Here is a 22,759-nt window from a genome sequence, read left to right on the forward strand (position 1 = left end):
TGTATCTAGTAATGAGCTTTTCAGTATTGTGAGTATGTCAGAAACAAGTAAAGTAAAGGTAAAAAATGCCTCTATTTGAATCAGGACAAGCGAGTTGGCTAATGGAAGATGTGACGATAAGGCCCCACATTTTCTTGACTTCAGCACATACAGGAGATTATGTAGTCAGCACCATGGTCTAAATGCTTTTGCCTCCCAAGTTTCCCTAGGTACCTATTTGACAGAGGCTGGATGAACTCCTGAGCCACTTTGGAACGATCGTAGAACAGTACCGCCGGGGATCGAACTAAGACTATCCAATGAAAACCAAGTGCTAGTGTGTAAATAACACGATACGTAAGTATTGCTATACGAGTACAAACAGTGAATTCTCTCTAGAGTTTTTACACAAGTTTTACATTTATTTTACTTTTATTATTTTCATTCTTATAATGTTAAGATTCTTCGTTAAGTTTTTATTTTTTTTCATAGTGAATAGCTTGAAGACAATGAAGAATATCAATTATTTAGAGTACATCACGCAGTACCTATAGAAAGCTATTAAACAAAATAATAACTTTCTCCAAATATTTTCTTGTAGACAAGAAAGTTGGGGATTGAGATTAGGAATTAGATATCTGGGCTTTCGGCATCTATGGCTATGTTAGCCCGTTACGTATGAGGGATGACGTCCCTCAGCGATCACACTATCCGAGAAAAGGCCTGGGATCTGTATGTTAGGCACTATTCCGGCATTTGCCTGGTGTGAATGAGGAAATCCTCACTTAGGATGACTGGTCTGAAAAAGCTTTTACACTTTTTCGACCGAGTGTCCCGCACTGGGAATCGAATCCGGGACCGCTCGCACCAAAGACAAGAGCATTAGCGACTACGCTACGCAGGACCACACAAGGAAGTTGGGTTTGGATGCGGAGTTTATTACATCATCATTGATCGGCACCGAAAAGTATACATTACTTGACAGGTCTTGAAAAGTATTATTAGTTTAAGTAATAGAATTTTGCAGATACTATTTGGCTCACTTTTTAAGTTTTTGCTGTTGTTCTTTGGCTTTAGTTATTCACTACAATTCCCTTACTTGGGAGTGTATTTGGCGAAGAACCTTAATAACTAGGTTTTCGTCGAAAATCAGTAATATAATTGTTATATTTCTTCTCTTTTACTTTAAATTGTAATTCATGAAAACTTGCATTTTCAAGCATACGGCTGTGCCTGGAGCCTTGTACATGGCAGTAAAAGAAATGAAAACATCACGGATATATATTTAAAAAACGTGAACTTAGTGGAAAAGAGCAGTAAAAATTCACTTTGTCAGTTGCTATTTGTTGCACATCAAATGGTGGTGTAATGATACATAAAATCACAATGTGTATCAATGATACATAAAATCACAATATAACATGTAAATGTCGTACTATTTCTGTATTCAAATATGGAATTATATATTAACTCAAGTAGTCCATTAAACTTGGTAAAACTATCTCAACTAACAGCAAATACCAAGATGGAATACAATACGCACCCATATCGAAGATTATCGGAATTATCGTAACCTAATTTAGTGTTTTGTGTATTTCCCAAATTTCGTTGCACATTTTCATTTCTCTGTTTATCATTGGTGCAGGCACATGGAGTACATTTACATATTGGACAACAATCAGAGTCATCCCTTCTCCTTGAAAGAAAGAAGAAAAAAGTTTAGAGTTTATTAGTTACGTACGTTTTCTACATTTATTTTACAAAATAATAGTAAGTAAAGTACAAAGGGTTTACCAATAAGAATGTCAGAACTTTAAAATGAGATAGAATGAAAGCTGCAAGTGATAATGCACTTCAAATGTTCTCCTCTGTTTTAGTGGGAGGAATAGGTTACGAGGTAATATGGACTTAATGCATGAAAAGTTCCTCGAACTCGTTTTCTCGAGAAATGATCATGTGACCTAGCTGTCCAGATATGTGATCTCTCCCTTCCTGGTTTATACTCTATAACGTTATCACAAGCCTCAGATCTATGAGAATAAACTACAAACAACTCGTGAACTGAAAGAGAACATTGAACGCACCAGTGCAAAATTTACCGCGCAACATGTGTACAAAAGTGATAACGAAATTGAATCTTTAGAATCCATTTCACTTAATGAGGCAGAAGAGAACATTTGAACGACATTATCTTCAACCATAATATCGCTAACTGCTTTTCACAATTTGGAAAAAAAAAAAAAAAAAAAAAAATCTTTGTGTTTCTCATTTTGAGTTCTTTCGTTCTCATTGGTAAACCCTTAAATAAATTTATATAATCATGACCCTGAAAAATACTCTTGCGATTATGTACTGTTATAAAATCTGATAGGTGCGATTAAATGTGATTAATTTGAAGAAATACAGCACAGCTTATCTATTGCCAATTAAAGTCAGCGTGTCCATAAAAATATTATCATACTTTCAAGTGGTATTACGTCACTTTGGATAATATTATTTAAATGAAATTGATCACATTTGGAAGAAAAACTCAATAATGGACAACAATGTCAATAATGGATGGGATCAAACACAAGAAAAATAAATTCACTCATGTTTACTTTGTGATTAGTCAATACGGGTTCATTGTTGGGTATTTAGCAGGTAGTTGCTGTTTCTGCTAGAGGTCACTTGGGAAGTTTTTATGTTTCTGCACTGTTATGCCGTAATGTGCTAATGAAAATTTATTTCATTTCGTTGTGTGTGTTGTCATTAAAAAATAAGTTTTAAGGAGTTATGGCGACCCCACAAAAACGAAGTTGGGGTGTTTTGGAATATCACAGCACACAAAGTCTCGTGCAGGTTAAGCGTGCTTTTAGGCGAAGGTGTCAACATCAGGCTCCTACACACACGTCAATTTTCAAGTGGTAGTGTGATTTTGTGGATCGTGGCTGCGTATGTCATCAAAGGAAAGGCCATTCAGGGAGACGATCTGGCAATGCAGGAATTGTGGAACAAGTGCGCGAGGCATTTGTACGTAACCCTAAGAAGTCTGTTCGTAGAGCTAGTCAGCAGTTGAACATTCATTTTATGGAGTTACGTAAAGGATTGTGCCTTTGTATTCCCACTGCCTCAAAACTTGAAAGAAGTGCAAGTTTCGTATCAGTGCTGCTATCCCGTCTATTTCATCAGGTATGTTGGAGCGTGTGTGGCGTGAATGGGAATATCGTCTTGATGTCTGCACCGCCATTCGTGAGGCCTACATTTAGTCTATAAGGTATACTAAAAATATTTGAGTTTTTTTTTCAAATGTGATCAATTTCATTTAAATACTATTATCCAAAGCGACGTAATACCACTTTAAAATATGGTAGTATTTTTATGGATACGCTTTACTTGAAGATGATAATCCACTCTGTCCATAATTGTTCGCGATATACAAATTTATCGTTTTCATTCTTGCTTAGTTTGTCATCGAATCTTGTGATGTGATATATGAGTTTATGACATATTCTTTGACAGCGGGAAACATCGACAGCACAAACTCTTTCCCTAAGTTCGACAACATAACATTTCCTAAATGCTAAATAATTTTTAAAAAAATGTAAAAACATGGGCTGAAAAGATGAGCACTTTTAATGAATTGTTACTTTGTTATTAAGCCATTATTGTTACTTTGAACATAAACATAATAAATTTCTATGCAAAAATTGTGGGCAAAGAACACTTGTTTGTTTCTTGAAACGCTATTCAGCACATTAACTTCAACAGTAAAGTTTTATAGTAAAAGACAGAAGAAAAATTTCTTTCTATGCTAAAAATATACATTTTGAAATACTACTTGAAATTTTCCATTGCGGACTAGAAGTGAGTAGAACACATTTTTAAAATTATTATTGTATATGCTACACCAATGATGATTTCAGGTGATTCGGGTAAGGAAGTGGGGAGGGGGATTTCTTCTCCAAACATTCTCAACGTAGGTTAACAATATTTTCGCAGTACTGCTTTCACTCCTATGTATTGAAAGGCCCCCTCCCTAACCGGACGGCAGAAGAGGAGAAATTCTGAAATCACCACTGTGTTACAGAAGCTTCGGGATCAGAGGATGCTATACAAGATTAATATTTGTAGCATTTCTTGATTCAATCATAGTTTAGTGTTGGTAATTTCTATTAATGATGATGGTCACTATGAGAAGTGAGGAAATTTCTTTCCCCAGTAAGTTCCAAATAAGTAGACACATTTCAGAAGACACCTTTAAGTAAATAATGGGCATCTGTTATCATGTAAACAGCTTGAATAGCAATATTATCAATTAAGTTAAAATATACTCACTTTGCTCTTCCAAATTATAAGCAGTGTGTACATCGCTTTCCAACTGTGTCCAACGGTGTTGCTGTTAAGACTATATATGTCACTGTTTTGTGTGTCATCGTTAAAAAACGAAAATACATATAATCTGCCACTTAACTAATCTGTGGTAGTGTATTTTTCACATATATAGTACAAAAATAAATAAACAGTATGTTCCAGAAGAATAAAAACTATCAATTACTATTGTCTACAAACATCATACATTTTAGCGCTATAAAAATTAGCTCCTGATCGAAAAATACGAATGAGAATTCACCTTCGAGCACCTTATTTTCATCAGCTCGACCTCATCTATTGATAGATTTATGTCTTGTCTTTGGACAATATTATAATTAAGGGGAACTCAATCGTTACGTACACTCGAAGAAATAGATATTTTCCATCGCAAAGTACGTTTGGCAACATTGCACTCACTCAAGGGAAAGAGCTTTACAAGATATTGCAAGATACGTGTGGCGTATTGGTTTAGTTATGGATTTAAATATTTGCCTTCCAGGCTCTGCAATAAGTTGTGTCTTGTCTTCTGTATCCCTTCCTCTGTACCCGTGGCTGTGATGTATTTATTTAGTCACATAGTGAGTTAAATTGGAGCACTGTGCATGGAAATATATTGAACTTTGGGGGAATATGTAGATTAACTGTAAACTTCCATCACTCCACATGTACGCCTGGGTTGGGATACGGACTTTTCAGCAGCTCCTCTATGTTGGCGAACTTACGTACATATATACTTATTTTCAAAGTGTATAATATTTTATGCTGCATAATTTTACTTTCTCATTAGGTACTAGGACTAGGTATTAGTTTTGTAACAATCTTCGCGTAATATTATATTTGAGCTCTACTATACTCTGGCTAATATGGTATATACTATACACATCACAGATGAATATATGCATAATATGTATATACATTCGAGTCTCATTTAACTGAATTTGATGGGACCAATGGTGTTTCAGTTAAACCGGAATAAAGGTTTCTTGATATAGAGTACTGTATGTTTGTATACAAATCTCAACTGTCAAGAAGGATTTCTTGATTTTTAAGGTATAGTACAGCAGTGACGTAGGGAAGGAGGGGCCCAGAGGGGCCGCCCCCCCCAAGAGGTCCGACAATGTAATTCGGTACTTTGACGTTTGTAATTTTTTTATATATTTTTATGTTTATATATTTCTTTGTTTGTAATGTTTCTATATGTACCTATAACAGCACTTGCCCCCCCCCCCAAACACACATCCTGGCTACGCTACTGTAGTACAGTATGTCAGTTAAAATATACCGAGCTAGAGGAGTAAGTGAGTACAGCCAACGCGTTCTAACAATGAACTTACTCTTTGATAAATAACTGTTAGACCAAAACAAATACAATTCTGGTTGATGCTTTAAATAAAAGTCACATTCGAGTAAAGGAGTGTTTTTTTTTTTTTTTTTTCTTTTAGCGAATTGGTTAATCGGAATTCGGTTAAACGAAACTGTAGTCTATAGCATTACGCAACTATAAGACATATGAGACAATGAGTTTGTCTTCTAATACAATGTTTTGTTTTGAATACTTATAAAGGCACCCAAGAAAGTTCTATCACTTTTTGTGGAGGTCTGTGGAGGTTGGGTCTTACACGTGAGTTGAATGCGAATGGAGATAAGGCGAAGGTCAGTTGTTGGTGTGGGTATATCCAACATACTACCTGACTGTGGCAGTTCATTTACATCGTGAACTTGCCATAAGGACAGAGTGAACATGGGACCTCCACAGAGCGTCATAAGGTCGTGTATGCTGTACGAGTTCAAACTGGGGTCAAACGCCGCTGCAGCGAGAAGGAAGATATGCCAGGCCTTTGGTGAGGGCGTCGTGACTGGGATTACGTGGACAGTGCAGCGATGGTTTAACAAGTTTAAGGACGGTGACGAAACACTCGAAGACGCACCACGTGTCGGAAGACTAACACATTTACAAAATGTAGAACTTCAGGCAGCAATTAAGAACAGTGGCCAGACACGTGAGGAACTGGGACTACAATTCAGAAACTATTTGGCAGCACCTCCATCAACTTGGGAAGCACTATAAGTTGGGTCGATGGGTCCCACATGATTTGACTCCGGGTCAGAAGACAACGCGAGCAGACACCTGTGTTTCTTTGCTGTCTCGTCTGAGGAAGGAGCCAGTTCTGCACAGTGTGTTCACATGTGATGAGAGGCGGGTCTTGTACGAAGCTCCACGATGCCGTCATCATTGGTTAGCATCCCATTAACCGGTTCCAACACAGCTGAAACCAGTACTGCACGAGAAGAAGGTCCTCATGTGTGTTTGGTGGACTGCTCGTGGCATCGTGCATCGGGAACTGCTACTAGCTAGTCAGAGCATCAATGCAACTGTGTACTGTGAGCAGTTGGTCCGCACTGAAGAAAAACTCAACAAAACTCTGGAGATAGCACTTCTGAATCGCAAAGGGGTCTTCTTGTTACAGAACAACGCTAAGTCCCACATGTTTAGGATGACCCGAGACACCATTGTACGAACTGAATTGAATTGAAAAGGTTGGGTGCGCCGACGACGGAGGTCTTTTAGCACCCATCACCAGGTAGGAGCACACACAGTAAACGCAAAAAGAAAGACAAACATACAAGGCTTAAAAAAAAAAAAAAAAAAAAAAAAAAACGTACTGTCTGTAGTAGAGAAGATCATAAGGAACACACTAAAACAGTCACGCAGAGCACCAGGCAGGAAAAGAAAAGTACAAGATAAAATAAATAATGCATGAAACGTTAAAAGCGGTGCATCCACATAACAGAACACTGCACAGTCACAGAGGCATACAGAAAAGTCAGATGGCGGATAAAACTTGCTGATGTCGCAGAAATCGGAACAACGGACATTGCACCGTCCAATTATCAACTGTTCCATTCCTTGAACAATCACCTTAGAGGACGCCAGTTCAAATCCCTAGTAGAGGTGCAAAATGCAATTAATACTTTTTTTTTTTGCTTCACGGCTACCAATTTCTACCGCGATGGAACCCATGGCCTTCCAGAACGTTGGCAGAAGGTCGTCAACGCTCATGTAGATTTGCTGCTGAAAGAGACGATACAATTCAATCCAACCAACTGACCATTATCGCCTTGCTAACTTTAAATTAACTTAAACTAACTACGGCTGTGACATATCAACGCGTTCTTAAATAAAGATACTATATATATATATAAAGCTCTATCGATAACGCTTCCTACCTCGATGGTTCACCATGTTCATATGTGTCCATCCAATTAGATACTGATTCCAGATATTTTCTCTGATAGAAATCGTCTTCTATTAGCTCGTTGCCAAGAGAAGGTCCAGGTTTTTCTGCTCTAAAAATAAAAGAAATTTCTGACACTTTATAAATTCATTTACCAGCATTCATATATGTTCCTGTATTTGTCAGTCCGTTTTAGTATGTTATTCACAAGAAGTGCACACTAGAAGCAGGCGAAGTATACTTTTGGGGGGAGGGCTGAATTTATTCTAATCTTAGCCGACTACAATGCTAATAAGTAGGTATAATGCAGACTGATCCTCATGGACAAAGCTCAAAGGCTCCGTCCCATTTCATCGTAACCATAAATCAATAACATGTCAACAACAAACCCTCCCACTGACACTACCCATTCGTCAATGTACAGGGGTTGGACAAAAAAAAAAAAAAAAAATCTAAAAACACTTCATACAGGACACGTAAGTTTGACCCTCCACTGTACAATACGTGTTGTGGTTGCCGATCGTTTTTTGTCTTCAATGTGTCATGTGGACCTTCCTCTTCCGTCAGCAGTAACCAGTTCACCTGTGAGTGTCATGGTGTAAAAGTGGTGCGATAAAATGGGCGACCTGACAGACTTCCAAAGAGGCATGATCGTTGGTGCCCGTCTGGTTGAGCTTCAGTGGCAACAGTGGTGAACATTGAGGGGGTATCGAAAGGCACTGTGTCCAATGTCACGAGAGCATACACAATTCATGGGCAAACGACGTCTGCAAAGCACAACAGTGGTCGAAAGACAATCCTGTCATATAGGGAACAGAGGGCATTAAAATGGATTGTACCAGCTAAAAAGAACGCCACTGCAATGCTGAACTCAATTCCGGCATACAGAACCCGGTTTCATCGAAAACAGTGCGACGGGAAATTCATAAAATGAAAATTCATGACAGGGCCGCTATCGCCAAACCCCTGGTCACAGCAGTAAATGCGAAGAGGCGTATCCAGTGGTGCAAGGACCACAAGGCGTGGAATCATGAGCAGCGGAAACACGTAATGTGGTCCGATGAATCGATCTTCACCTTGTTTCCAACAACCGGTCGTGTTTACGTTTGGAGAACACCGTCACAGGCCTATGATACAGACTGTCTGCTCCCAACTGTAAAGCATGGCGGTGGTTCTGTTACAGTGTGGGCAGTGACATCGTGGTTTTCTGTAGGTCCCATCATGGAATGATGAATGCTAAGGCGTATGAGGCCATCTTGGGGGACCAGGTTCTAGCCATGGCCTAAATATTGTTCCCTGATGGTGATGGCATCTACCAAGATGATTTGGCAACCTGTCACACTGCAAAAACGGTGAGATCATGGTTTGAGGAGCATGACCAGAAGCTATCACACCTCCCTTGGGACCCACAATCACCAGATCTGAACATCATTGAGCCATTGTGGCCTGAGTTAGAAAGGCGTGTTCGGTCTCATTACCCTCCACCAGCATCCCTTAAGGAACTGGAGCATGTTTTGGAGGAACAATGGTACAAAATTCCACACACCACGATTCAGGAGGTGTATACGTCCATTCCACGTCGGATCCAAGCTGTTTTGGACGCAAAAGGAGGCCTCACATCATATTAGGTATGATTTTCACACTTTTGCAAACGTTTTAGATTTATTTTTTTATTTTATTTTTTTTTTTGTCAAACCCCTATACCCTTCAACATTTGCTTATTTTCGAAACTTCCCGAAGCAAGCATACTTTAAAAGGAAAAAAGAAAAAAAATACACAATTTTCAAAACACTTCGATCTAGTACAGATGGAAGCTTGTTAGAATGTGTTTTTAGTGTTAGAAGGATGTTGTTTAATTTTGGCAGAATGAAAGAATGACTCGCACACCCAAAATGGCTGAAACACTTTCACAACATGGCAACACAAGAAATTGTCAGCTTCATCTACTGCCCTGAAACTGATCATAAATAAGACCCAAATTGGATCTGGTGACATTCTATGGCACTTAAGGTGAGTCGGCACTGTACAGCAACCAACTATACACGATAAAAAATGTACAGATTCTACGATCGGTACGCCTCCAAGAAAACGTATCATGCTTATAAAATTCGAATTAAAAAAAAAAAAAATCACATTATGTATATGCGTGAACTGAAGTTGAGGTGGAATCTAGTCAAAGAATAGGTCTAAAACAACACACATAACTATTGTGAAAATGGATTTTTTTTTTTTTTTTTTAACGAAAACTCTACTGAACAGATAGACACACACGAATACACAAACATCTTTTTGTCTCATATGCATAATCGTTACAAATGGTACTTGATTCATAATGTCACAGTTTATTTCTATCAGCAGCTTGAATGCCCTACACTCGCTCTTCATGCTTCCTTTCACCCATTAGGTTGGGAATCAATGCCCTAAATAAACCACTGAATTCTTCTGTACCATTTTCCCTTCTACACCCACCAAAATCGCTCTCCTTCAAAACTGGAAAAATATTTTTTCTTGTTCTATATATTTTCTCTTTCAAAATTAAATATTCATTTTTCTTTTAACTTATTTAAAACGAAAAATCTGAATATATTCAAGATTAAAGGTTTAAAGCAGGCATATCAAACTCGCGGCCCGCATGCGACCCTTGACTAATTTTTCTGCAGCCGAGATAATAATTTTAAAAAATGTAATTTACTTATTTACAAAATTGTAATAATTTTTTAATGCAGAGCCAAGTTTGTTGAGTTTTCGAGCAACATAAGCGTAGTCTTGCTATTTCGTAGCCAGAACCCGCGCAGGCTTCCACACTCTTCCCGAAGATTTCATAGTAAATTTATAGTGATTCTCAAAAATCTGAGTGCGGTGGCTCAGTGGTAGAGCGTTCACCTCCGGTGCTTGGAGTCCCTGGTCGATCCCAGCTCGCGCCGTGTAAAGTTTGTGGTGGACAAACACCGTGCTCGTGGATTTCCTCGGGGTTCTCACGTTTCCTCCCACTTTCTTCATTCCACCATTTCATTCATTTCTCATAATCACAGTCTCCTTTAGCCTAACCGGCATTACCGTGGGACGTAAAACTTAAAGATTTCATTTCATTTCAAAAATCTGAGCATATTTCTAAGTTATCGGAATTTTGCACGCAAAATACACTGTATCCATACAAACCTGTTTGTTGGAATTGTTTTGCAAAATAAACTCCCTGTCCACACAAGGAGATGAAAATACATTGCTTTGTTCCCATTGATAAAAATTAATTGAGGAAGTTTGCGTTCATCGAAGTTTGAAACCTTAGCCTTGGTAAGCGCTTTACAAATTCTAAGCATTTGTTTGACCAATTTATCCAACTTTCGCAAAGCTATGTGGATCCAACAGCTTTGAAGAGCCTTCCAGAGATCTTCATTATTTGTTGGCATGTGATCACGGACTGTCATGTGAAGTTTACCCCACAAGAGCTCGATGGGTAATAAATTCAGAGACAATGGCGGGTATTCCACTTTTATGGAGATGTGAGCTTCCTCTTTGCTTTGCAGATAATTACTGCATAACTTGAAGAATGTTTGGAATCATTATCCTGTTGTAATATAAAATTACGGCCCAAACTCTGCGTTTCTAATGGAACTGCATGCTTCGCTTAAATGTTGTGATAAACGTTTTTGTTCATTATTTCGTTGATTTCAACTAAATCACCAAACTGATTGCCTGTAAAACATCCTCCTGTAGTGACACTGCCTTTTCCGTGTTTTACTCTAGGCATTACACAGTCGGGATGAATGCGCTTTTCGGGAGGGCGACGTACAAACATCTGGCGTTGAGAACGAACCGAAAAGCTGAAATTCGTCGGTTCAAAATACCCTCTTCCATTGTTCATCGGGCGCAGTCTTTATGTTCTTGACCAACAGTATCACTTTGCAATTTTTCCTGCTCGACGGACAGGTTTCTTTACTCTAAGCAAGAGTACTTCAAGATCAAAAATATGCAGGCTTCGGATCACTGTCGTATCTGACACCAATTGGGAACGACTCTTTCGTAGTTCTGTTGCTACTCCGAAGTGATTAAACGACTATTCCGTTTGGTTGTAGTCATAGTGCATTTGTCCTTACGAGAAGTTATTTCTTGATAATCAGTTTGTTTCTGTACAATATTTACACCGGTTTGTGACTATCTTTCAAGAATCCGATGCCCTCTATCGGCATATATATCTGCAACTACTGAGGAATTTTCCGCAGGTAATAGCTCTTCTCCCTCAAAATAACTACTTGAGTACGTAATTTGACACTTAATTCACGGTTTTTCTTTCGCATTTTATGGTGCTTACACGTTATTCCCACTATTTTACTGGTTCATGAAGGTGGTTTTGCAAGCATATATTCTGGGTTTCCTCATTAGACAGAAGTGCGCGGCTATCTTGCTCCATGGTTCTCGAAAAGTTTTAGAACTTACGAGGCGAACTTGGCCACATTTTGGAAATCAAAAAACTAAATCCTAGTTTACTAACGGATCCTTTGTGGTTACAAGATCTTTCCTAGTTCATATTAGGAAATATTTGCACAATTTAAATGTTAACAATTATATATATATATATATAACCGCATGTTACCCTTCTAGAAGAAGCAATTAAAATGTTTAACGTCCCACGATTATTCCCTTTAAGCTAAGGAAGACAGATGAATAAGGCAAGTGAATGACGATGGAAGAACTGGTACAATGAGAATGTGGAAGGAAATTGAAGCACCCGAGAGAATCCATGGACTATGATTGATATGTAAAAGGACCTTTGCACATACAAACGCACACATACATACAAAAAAACTACGAAAATGACATGGAAGTATTGAAAGACGCATGTAAATATACAGAGAATTGTTTTACCAATAATATTAACATTTACACTCACTCCGGACAAAAGTACTTCGCAGATACAGATTAATCCTAGGAGAGCACATTTAATTTTCGCAAATTCACAACGGAACTATTAGATTTACTAATTTGCCAAGCATTAGGAGCCAAAATGATATATTTTTTAAATATATTTTTCTGCTTAATAAGTGCCTTGCGAAAGATAAGATTCGCTATATTTCTATTTCAAGAAGCATATTTTTATGTTTAAAACACCCATGTTTAGAGCCCCATGAATTCTGCGGTTATGACTTTTAGTAGATAATGAATGCAAATTATACAATATGCCTACGTTAAAGGGGGGTTGCCACGTTAGAAGAACTTGTAGCTGTCATAAAAAGAAATCTTGAAACCCTACCATATTTCACCATGTACACACAGTCTTGAAAAGGTCATAAAACATTTTTTCCATCTTGAAAGGAGTTGAACAGTGTGCAACTTTCTGGGATGTCTTGCTTGTTACTTGCTGTCGCCCTCCCGCTGACATAAAGGAAAAACCAGTTTCACCGCTTCCGAAATAACGGATTCTTTAGGACAGGGAGGGGAAGTGCGTTAAAATACACGTTTTTAATGAGGAGGTTTACTGTTTGTCCACTAGAGTGCAGTGCTGCATAGGTGGAAATACCTTTCTTGCTTTCAAGAAGTTGTAATGTGTACACAGTAAATAGAAAGATTGGGTTTCAAGATTTTCTTTTATGACAGCTACAAGTTCTTGTAAAGAGACAAGGCCTCTTTAAAGACAATCCACATACATATTTATTAAAACATGATTTACGTAAAAATTATTAGTTAAGTCATACTGAGAGCACTGATTTTCTACAGCGCTTTCGCTAGTTCCTTAAAGTAAATATACGCAATAGCACACTAATAAAAACTAATCTATAAGTCGAAGACACTTATGTGACTCTGGTTTCATTCTCCTGCCTCTAATACGTAAGAATCACACTATATTGTAAACCATAAAACCATATCTCATGTAGTCTCTGTGTTGGAAATGGGCACTGAACTTCAATTAAAGTTAATTTGTAACTTAAGAAGTATTATGAAACTAATTACCACCATGGCCTAACGGATTCGCATATTAAATGCTGCAGAAAAGAAATTCCACCACTTCATCCTTTGTGGTTTTAAGCTTTCGACGATGTGACTGTTCCTTGCTTTTGAGCATGTGTCCATTTCTTTTGTGGAAATTACAGTTTCGAGTTTCCATTTGACCAAGTGCTCTGTTCGCAATTATTACTTACATTCATCAATATTTTGCTTTCATTCTCTTCGACCTCGTAAAATGCCTTCTTCTTCAAGGTTTTCCAACAACTTCCTATGCATTCCGAACGTATTTTGCAAACGAACACGTGTCCTTCCTATTTTAGACGCCTTGGTCTAATTACCTAAATAACATAGTTTTCCAACAATATTCTGTGCACCTCGAAAGAATTTCTCATACGAATATCGATACTGCCAATTTTGGACGTCTCGGTCTAATTATTCAAATAATATGGTTTCCCAACAAATTTGTATACACCCCGAATATGTTTCTCATACAAATAAAATATCCTACCTATCTTGGACGTCTCGGTCTAATGAATAATATCATTACCCAACAATATTCTATGCACCCCGAAAGTGTTTTTGCCTATCTTACGACATTTCGGCCTAATAATTCAATATAGTTTTCCCAAAACATTCTATGCACTCCAAATGTATTTGTCATACGAGCAACTCGCCATGCCTATCTTAGACATCTCGGTATAATTATTCAAGCAAGTGACTTTCGTTTCACAGGGTGAAAATATGGGAGCTTCTAAACTGCAATTTCAATACTAAAACAGAAAGTAGCAAATCTATAACTTTCGGCTGCAATGAAGAGATAAGGTCAAAGGCGGAACATGTTCTTCGGAATTCATATCGAAAACAGTTTCTTGCTATCATTACAGTTACCGGTATAACTGAAGTTGCACTAGTTTTTAGTACTTTCGGTTACAACAGAAGAATATGAACTAAAATGAAATCTTTTCTTGGAATCCTGAATCCACATCAAAAATTTCTCGCTTTCTCTTATCGTTTCTGGTGTATTGAGATCAGGAATTAGGGATTAGATTTCTGGGCTTTTGGCAGCCATGGGCAAGTTAGCCCGTCACGTATGAGGGATAACGTCCCTCGACGATCATACTTCCGAGGAAAAGAAAGGAAGAAAGAATTGAAGCGGCCTGAAACCTGTATATGTTAGGTATCATTCCGGATTTTCCTGGTGTGAACGAAGAAAACCCAGGAAAAACCTCACTCCGGATGGCTGGCCTGAAAAAGCTTTTACACTTTTTCTACCGAGTGGAATCGAATCCGGGACTGCTCGCAACAAAGGCTAGAGAGTTAGCGACTACGCTACGCGAGGCTACTGTATTAAAATCAATATTGAAACTGAAATTGGTAGCAGATTTTTAGCTCTCACGTTTGCAGTAGAAGAATAAATTGGATTGGATTTGAGTTTAGCGTTCCATTCAACAGCAAGGCCATACGAGACGTGGACTTACAACTTAAAGTGGAATCCGAACCATATGAGTTCCCGTCGAGAATCGCACCCGGGTCTACCACCAGGCACGCATGCTATCCACATAGCCATGAGAGAGCTCGCAATAGGAGAATAAAGTTGAAGAGGGCTCCTATTCTTGTGGTACTAAATTCGTAAACAAACAAAAAAACAACAAAAAAAGCGCTTCTCGCAATCTTTTATCTGTTTTTTTTAAGTACGGCGATCAGTTTAAAAACCGGAAATGATATGTCTTCATCACTTCTGGTTTGAACAGAGAGCGAAAGGACGAGATGAAACATATTATTGGGGCAGTGCACCATATCAAACAGTCATTTCTAGTTTCTCTTACGATTTTACTCTATGGAGATTCATATTGAAACCGTACGTTGTAATGGATTTCTGTCACTTCCGATTTCAATAGCGATATAAGGTTGGAAATGGAAATTGTCTATTATCGTTTTTGATCTATGGCAGTCGAAGTTGAAACCAAAAATGATTGGTTTCTATCACTTCCGGTTTGAATAGGAACTGAATTTAGATTGAACCTTTCTTAGGACCCTCAATAGATTCAGATAAACCGTTTCTCACTATCTCTTATCGTTTCTGCTCTGTTACCTGCAGACACACACAGACGGATGGACAGACAGAGCCGTTCTATAAGGCTTCTCATACTTATACATAGCATAATTTGGAATTCTAATAATATTAGCACATGGTATAGCCGTTCTATATAGCTTCTCATATTTATGCATAGCATAGTTTGGAATTCTAATAATACTAGCACATGGTATAGCCGTTCTATAAAGCTTCTCATATTTATGCATAGCATAATTTGGAATCCTAATAATACGAGCACATGACATAGTCGTTCTATAAGGCTTCTCATACTTATACATAGCATAGTTTGGAATTCTAATAATACGAGCACATTACATAGTCGTTCTATAAGGCTTCTCATACTTATACATAGCATAGTTTGGAATTCTAATAATACGAGCACATGCTATACGATAATTTAAACAAATCGATATACTAAAGGATGATGCATAAAGTAAGTGTTTGAAAACCTTATTCCACAGTACAGTTACTGCCTACGTTTCCTTACATCCATTACAAGAGAGCATGAAATCTTAAACAATATTATGACTACAATACTTTTATCTACAGTGCTTACCTTGATCCTCGCCGCGGAGATTTTTGTTTGTTTTTTGAAGGAAACTTTGGAGGCTTAAAGGAACTAGGTGTTTCACACTGATCATCATTTATGGAAGTGCGCTCTATCATCTTTCTTCCTTTCGGATTAACACTTGGATGAGGAAAGTAAGGACTAGGAAAAATGGTTGGTTATAATAATTGTAGATCCACTTTACGAAATTATATTCGGTTTTCGCAAATTCACTACGGTACTATTAGATTAAATAGGCTTATGGGCAATTTGCCACAATTTAGGACAAAAGTGATAACTTTTTTTTTTAAAAAAAAAAAAAAAGAAAAAGATATATTCTTCTATCTTACAAAACATAAGATTTAATATATTTCTATGTCAACAAGTATCTTTTCTTGTTTAAAACATCCGTTTTAATAGAGCTCCAATAAGCAAAATGAAATTCGTTTATGATACTAAAAGGCTCATTTTTTTCTTTCTTTTTCTAAATCATGTACTGTAAATCTTAGATCTAGGGCTTTAACTTTAAATTATCATCTGAGTGATTCTTATCGAAATCTGGAAGAAGTGCTTAAATGTATCTCTCATTTTGCTTCTGTAACATGTCACTCTGTTAGTTACAAAAAAAACAGTTGTAAGATGATATATAAATTCATTCTATTTCGAGTCTTCGATAAACTAGTTTCGTTTGTCAAATTTTGAATATAGCGCCTCTAGTGGCGATTGTTGTTACTTCACCCAACACTTGAGTTATCCTCATCAGATGTGTGCTGGAAATGTACTCGGTAAAACTTTGAAATAGTAAGCTCTATTTATCGAAAATTAGTAAATTATTCTATTAGAGTTGTGTGTATATTACAAGTGAATTCACTTTGACATACTAAAGTGTGGACTGTTATTTACTTAATATTCTGGTGAGTTGTATAATAATTTTCTTAAATTTAATTCAAATTCATATATGTTCTAATGGAAACTTAACTGTTAAATTAAATGGGATATAGACAGTTGTGTGTTAACCATACTTATAACTTCCTGTATTCGATATATGTATATATATATATATATATATATATATATATATATATATATATATATATATATATATATATATATATATATATATATATTTGAAAACTCGGTTCAATTATCCAAATCTTTTAGGTTGTCGTAGAACACGATTAAGTTGAGATTTATTGGGACTCATATTAATTTCACTTGCATTTGATTTAATCTGTTCAATCAGTACCAGCGAGTTAAATGACTTGTAAGGAAATTTGTAATATAGATTTATTTTGTTATAAAGAAGAGCTTCCTAAATCATTGACTTATTACTTAACGAAACTAATATTAAAATCCTTGACCTATTTGTGGATTTGCGATTGTCCTAATTTTTAGGAAGGTTATATGTATTTATATTTAAGCTGAACGTACGGTGGTCCTTAGGATTTCTGGGAACTATACTTAATTTAAATATATATATATATTGTTTCTCAAATGTGGCGGGTCTTCACCGGTGGGAGTCCCGTACCGAGTAACGAGCTCCTATCTAAATAGGAACGTTACACAATTTTCCAGCACACATCTCTCTCCGTTCTTTAGATTAGGAGAAAAAAAAATACCGTTTGAAATTTCAGACTTAGTGACGATACGTTATATTGGTGGCAGTAAAATAAATTATTTTGGTCGTACTGTATATTAGACTGTTCTTTAATGACAGGTTGTGAGGTGTTAATAGTTACGTATTTTATAATATTCAGTTATTTAAATTGTGAGTTAATTTTTGGGTCTAATAGCAAAATGCAGCGTGTGGGAGATAGCCCAATTAGGCCTCAGTTAGTTTTGAACTCGTTTCCAAATGGAGATACCGGAATCATAAAACATCCTGTAGATTATTCTATGCTGGATTTGTCATTTTTTGAAAGTAGCCCCGTTCATGACGTAAATGTTGATTCCAGAATGTTTAACACAAATGATCGGGTTGTGGACACTACTGCATATCGTGATATAGCTAATTCACGATCTTTATCTACCAAGGTCGCGGGAGCAGGTGGCATTGAAGGCGATAAGGAAACGTATGTCAAATCAACTTGTTCTGTATTTGTACAAACGAGTGCACCTGACGAGGTCATTGGTTTCGAAGAAAAAGAAAAAAAGAGTGGGGGAAAATTTCAACCAGCGAACAGCTGATTTTCGTAAGCCATTCTTTTGCGATCTGAGCAAAATAACTGGGAATGCAGCTAATGTTGGTTTTAATGAAGCCTTGAAACGAATACCATTTGGCGATGAAAATGATCATTTAAGTTTGTTTAAATTTTTGTGTGCGGTGTTTGATATCATAGATCAGGATGTGTACCCGATCCATGCTGTAATCGTTGGGGTTTTGGGTAAGTCTTCCACTCGATTGCATGCTAAAATATTGGAATTGTACGAGTTAAGTTCAGACTGGGTATTCATTAGTAATAATATTATAGAGGAATTGATGTCAGATTTAGGAAAAATGGATATTGAGAACCGGTTTATTAACAGATTATAACATCCACATGAAAATACTTGGCAATACATACATAGTGTAAGGAAAGCATATTTATTGTTGTTTGGAAGGTTTGATTATGAAAGGAAGGTGCTGCGGGTTGTGCTTCGAAGGATGAGGCCTCAGGTTCGTTACGAACTTTTTCGTGGAAACTTACCTAATGATTTAGATGAGTTGTTGTCTGTTGTGGAACGATTTGAACTACATTGCCGGGACTTATTAGTGTACGCTGGACTTACGTCAGTAAATGTTGTAGAAAAGAAACCCAAACAGTGCTATGGTTGTTTTGGAAATCATCTTTATAAACAGTGTCCCTTAAAATATGAAGTAAAAGGAGCTTCGACAGCTACTGAACCTATTCTGAGCCGAGCTTGGAAGAAACCTAATTCCGGGATTCGACGTTCTCAGCCAGTAATGCAGTCGACGCGACCAGTGATATCGTCAGAGATTAATGTAAATAAACAGACTGATAGTGAGTTACCTGATACTGCATTGAGCGATAAAAATGTTGTTGCTGTTTTTGTGTGCGGATTTATTATGGGAAAAAGGCAATTTGGGGCTGTAGATTCTTGTGCCTCTATTTCAATGTTACATAAACAGCGATTTGTTCAGTGGAATGAAACTCTACCGCGTCCATTGCAGATTAGGAAGGAACATTTCAGTGGTATTGGTGTTGATAATAAAACCATTGAGTTTAGTGAGACTGTAATAGTTCCAATTAAATTTCGTTTTAAGGTTTACCATTTAAAGTTCTTTTTGGTCGAAAACTTAAAACCAGTGTTTATAATAGGAATACGTGAGCTTCGTCAGATGAAAGCCAATTTGGATCTAGTTGCTCATAAATTATTTTTGACTTTAGAAGGAAGACAATTTGTCCCACTAACTTATACTCCTCCCCCTCAAAATGAAGAAAGTGATCCTGCTTCCAGTTTTATTTTTCATAGTGGTCGAAATGAGGGAAATGAGGCGGAAGAGCGGAGTAGCGTTCTTCAACGTACCAGTCTGCAACGTAAACATACCCGACAACGACAACATAAGTTCGGCTCTGAGGCACGTCAGCCAGCACAAAAATCAACTGACGGGTGTTTGGAGAGTACAGGGAAGGAGGCAAATACTTTTGTTAACCCCCAAGTTTATGGTGGATCCCAAGTTTTTGGAGCAAGATGCTTCCTTACAAAGGTATCTAGACAATTTAGTGGCTGGGTATTCCGATGTATTTACAAATAAAATAGGTTGTATTAAAAATGTAACGTATGATATACAGTTAAGTGATGAAACTCCGATTAAGCAAAAAGCATATCCTCTCTCTAGGAGTGATCAAATTAAAATGGATGCTATTTTAGATGATTGGCTTGAGAAGGGTATTGTACGTCCTAGTACGTCCGCTTGGGCATCACCTTGTTTTTTGGTGGATAATAAATCGGGAGATAAGCGTTTAGTTATTAATTTCCAAAAAATAAATGAAAGATTATATGTTAACCCACAGTATACTCCTCGGATAGAAGAAGTATTATCGGAATTGTCTTATGGTGCTATTAGATCGTCCTTAGATATCAGGAAAGCTTATCTACAAGTAAAATTGACTGAGAGGTCATCTAAATTCACTGCCTTCCTTACTCACCGTGGATTGTTCGAGTTTTCTGTTTTACCATTTGGTTTAGCTAGTGGTAGTCATGTATTATCTAAGGTAATGACTGATATTTTGTATCCGTTAAAATCAAAAGGGGTACAATATTTTTTTGATGATGTCTCCTTGTCTACGCCGACAATTGAACAGCATAAAATTCTTTTAGAAAAGGTGTTGAGTAAATTTCGAGATGCTGGTATAGCTTTATCTATTAGTAAATCTACATTATTCCAAACTAAATTATCTTACCTGGGCTATATCATTGAAGGGAATGATATGTATATGGATCCTAGTCGTTTGGAAATAATCCGCCGGTTACCTCCACCGAAGTCCAGAAAGGGAGTGTTATCTCTGTTATCATTTTTGAATTATTATTCTCGATTTATTCCAAATTTTCAAGAAGTTGTTGAGCCTATTAGTAGATTAAGGTCTTTTAAGGTAAATTTTGAATGGAATTTAGAACAAGAGGTGGCTCTTAAGAAAATTAAAGAAATATTCGAGACTCATATCGTTCTTCGTTTGCCAAATTTAAATAAAAAGTTCATTGTGTCGTCTGATGCTTGTACTCGAAGTTTAGGAGGGACGTTAGAACAATATGATGATTCAGGGGTTCTCAGACCTATTATGTATTTTTCGAGAAAGCTTAGAAATCATAATTTTAATAAACCAATATATGTTCTTGAACTTCAGGCGGCTGTGGAATCGATGGAAAGATTTAAGCCATTCTTGCATTCGAAATTTGAGTTACGAATTGATAATCAAGGTCTCGCTTATGCGATTAGAAATATTAGAAAAATAAATAAATATGGTAGCTTATTATATCGATTATTTGGATTTAATTTCGAGATAAAACATGTACCTGGAATTTTAAATCTTCCTTCAGATTTTATTTCTAGAATCCATGATACGGAAAATTTTGAACCAGTAGAACTGGAACAACCTTGGTCAGAGCAGGTAACAAATTATTGTAAGGTTAATTTATGGAGTCTTCCATTTGCAAATGTTTCGGTGTATGAACATCAAAGGAAAGATGTAGAATTAAGTAAATTGATACAGCGACTTGAATCGGGGGTAAATTTACCAGGATATAAATTAGTAAAGGGTATATTATGTAAACATACTAGGGCAGTTAGAAATCCCTATAAGGTATGTTTACCTAAATCTTTAGCAAATTCAATTATTGAATTTTATCATTCTTATTTACTTCCGGGAAGACTTCTAGGCGTGACCAAGACTACCAGTAAAATTTGTGTGAGGTATCATTGGAATGGTATGTGGAAAGATATACGAAATTTCGTTTCTACCTGTAAGGACTGTCAATTAAGCAAGAGCTCCAATGTTAAACAGATGGGGCAACTTGTTTCTCAATATGAAAAAGTGATTAATGCTGTGTGGTTTACAGATTTGGCTGGTCCTCTTAGTCCTACACGCTCTGGTCGATATTGCCTTATAGTGGTGGATTCGTGCTCCAAGCGATTATTTTTAGAACCTATAAAGATTTTAAATAGCAAGACTATAATTGATAAGCTGTACAAATTAATGTGCAGGTTCGGATTCCCACATTGCTTATCGAGGGATAACCACAGTGTATTTGTGTCTAAAGTTTTTAAGGATTTCTTATATAGCCAGGATATTAGAGACATAAGAATTAGTCCTTATCACAGTGCCTCAAATAATTCGGAAAGGTACTGGCGTTTGGTGAAGGATGCCCTGAAAATATATTTCCATGATAAGCAAACACGTTGGGATGAAGGACTATCGGAATTAGAATTTTCCATAAATTTTGCAGAGCATGAGGAATTAAAATGTTCGCCGATGGAATTAACATTAGCTTATAATGTTTGTGATCCATTGGATATTAAATGGAAAATAGAAGAACTAAATTTACGTAAGCGTAATCCCAATATTTTGGCCAATGCCATGAGTAACATGGCGAAGGCTTGGAGACGGCGTAAACAAATATTCGACCAGCGTAGAATTCCTGTCACCTATGAAGTAGGAGATAAAATACTTATTAAATCCCAGTATAAATCCTCTCTAGCGGAAAAGCTAAATAAATCATTAATGTATCGTTGGGAGGGACCATTTCAGATCTTGCGCTTTTTGAACGCAAATAGCATTCAAGTGAAATCTCTAAGCAATGAGAATGACATTCGTAAGACCCATGTTGCTCTAACGAAACCTTACAGGGAGAGACGAGAACAACATGTAAATAATTGTTCAGTAAACAAATAAAAGGTAAAAAAAATTCAATCCATGGTTTAAAGTTGCATTTAAAGTTAAATTTATAATTGGCTATAGACCATTTTTTTTCAACCGAACTATCGTCATCCTAGTCATTTTGAAATTTCAATTTATTAATATATATGTATATATAAAAATTGACAAGTTTTAGTTTCTATGTTTGTATCTATTATATGTGAATGCTAATATCTGTTTGTTGTTTCCAGGC

The 22,759-nt window shown here is 36.8% G+C and overlaps 1 protein-coding gene across 9 annotated transcripts in view; it reads right to left on the reverse strand.

Annotated features, from left to right (window-relative positions):
* LOC145673340 (uncharacterized) overlaps window positions 1-22,759 on the reverse strand; it is a 193,417-nt gene that overhangs the window by 58,486 nt on the left and 112,172 nt on the right. For 7 of the 9 annotated variants that reach the window (XM_081742956.1, XM_081742954.1, XM_081742957.1 and 4 more), the window contains 3 exons: window positions 16,160-16,312; window positions 7,561-7,680; window positions 1,523-1,675 (listed from right to left, as the gene is read on the reverse strand). In XM_081742956.1, the coding sequence (XP_081599082.1) occupies window positions 1,523-1,675; window positions 7,561-7,680; window positions 16,160-16,312 (426 nt within the window). The remainder of the gene's footprint in view (window positions 1-1,522; window positions 1,676-7,560; window positions 7,681-16,159; window positions 16,313-22,759) is intronic. The other 2 variants (XM_081742955.1, XM_081742959.1) reach the window with 1 other exon arrangement.

Source organism: Thermobia domestica, chromosome 16, assembly GCF_964235325.1.
Source record: "Thermobia domestica chromosome 16, izTheDome1.hap1.1, whole genome shotgun sequence".
NCBI lineage: Eukaryota > Metazoa > Arthropoda > Insecta > Zygentoma > Lepismatidae > Thermobia > Thermobia domestica.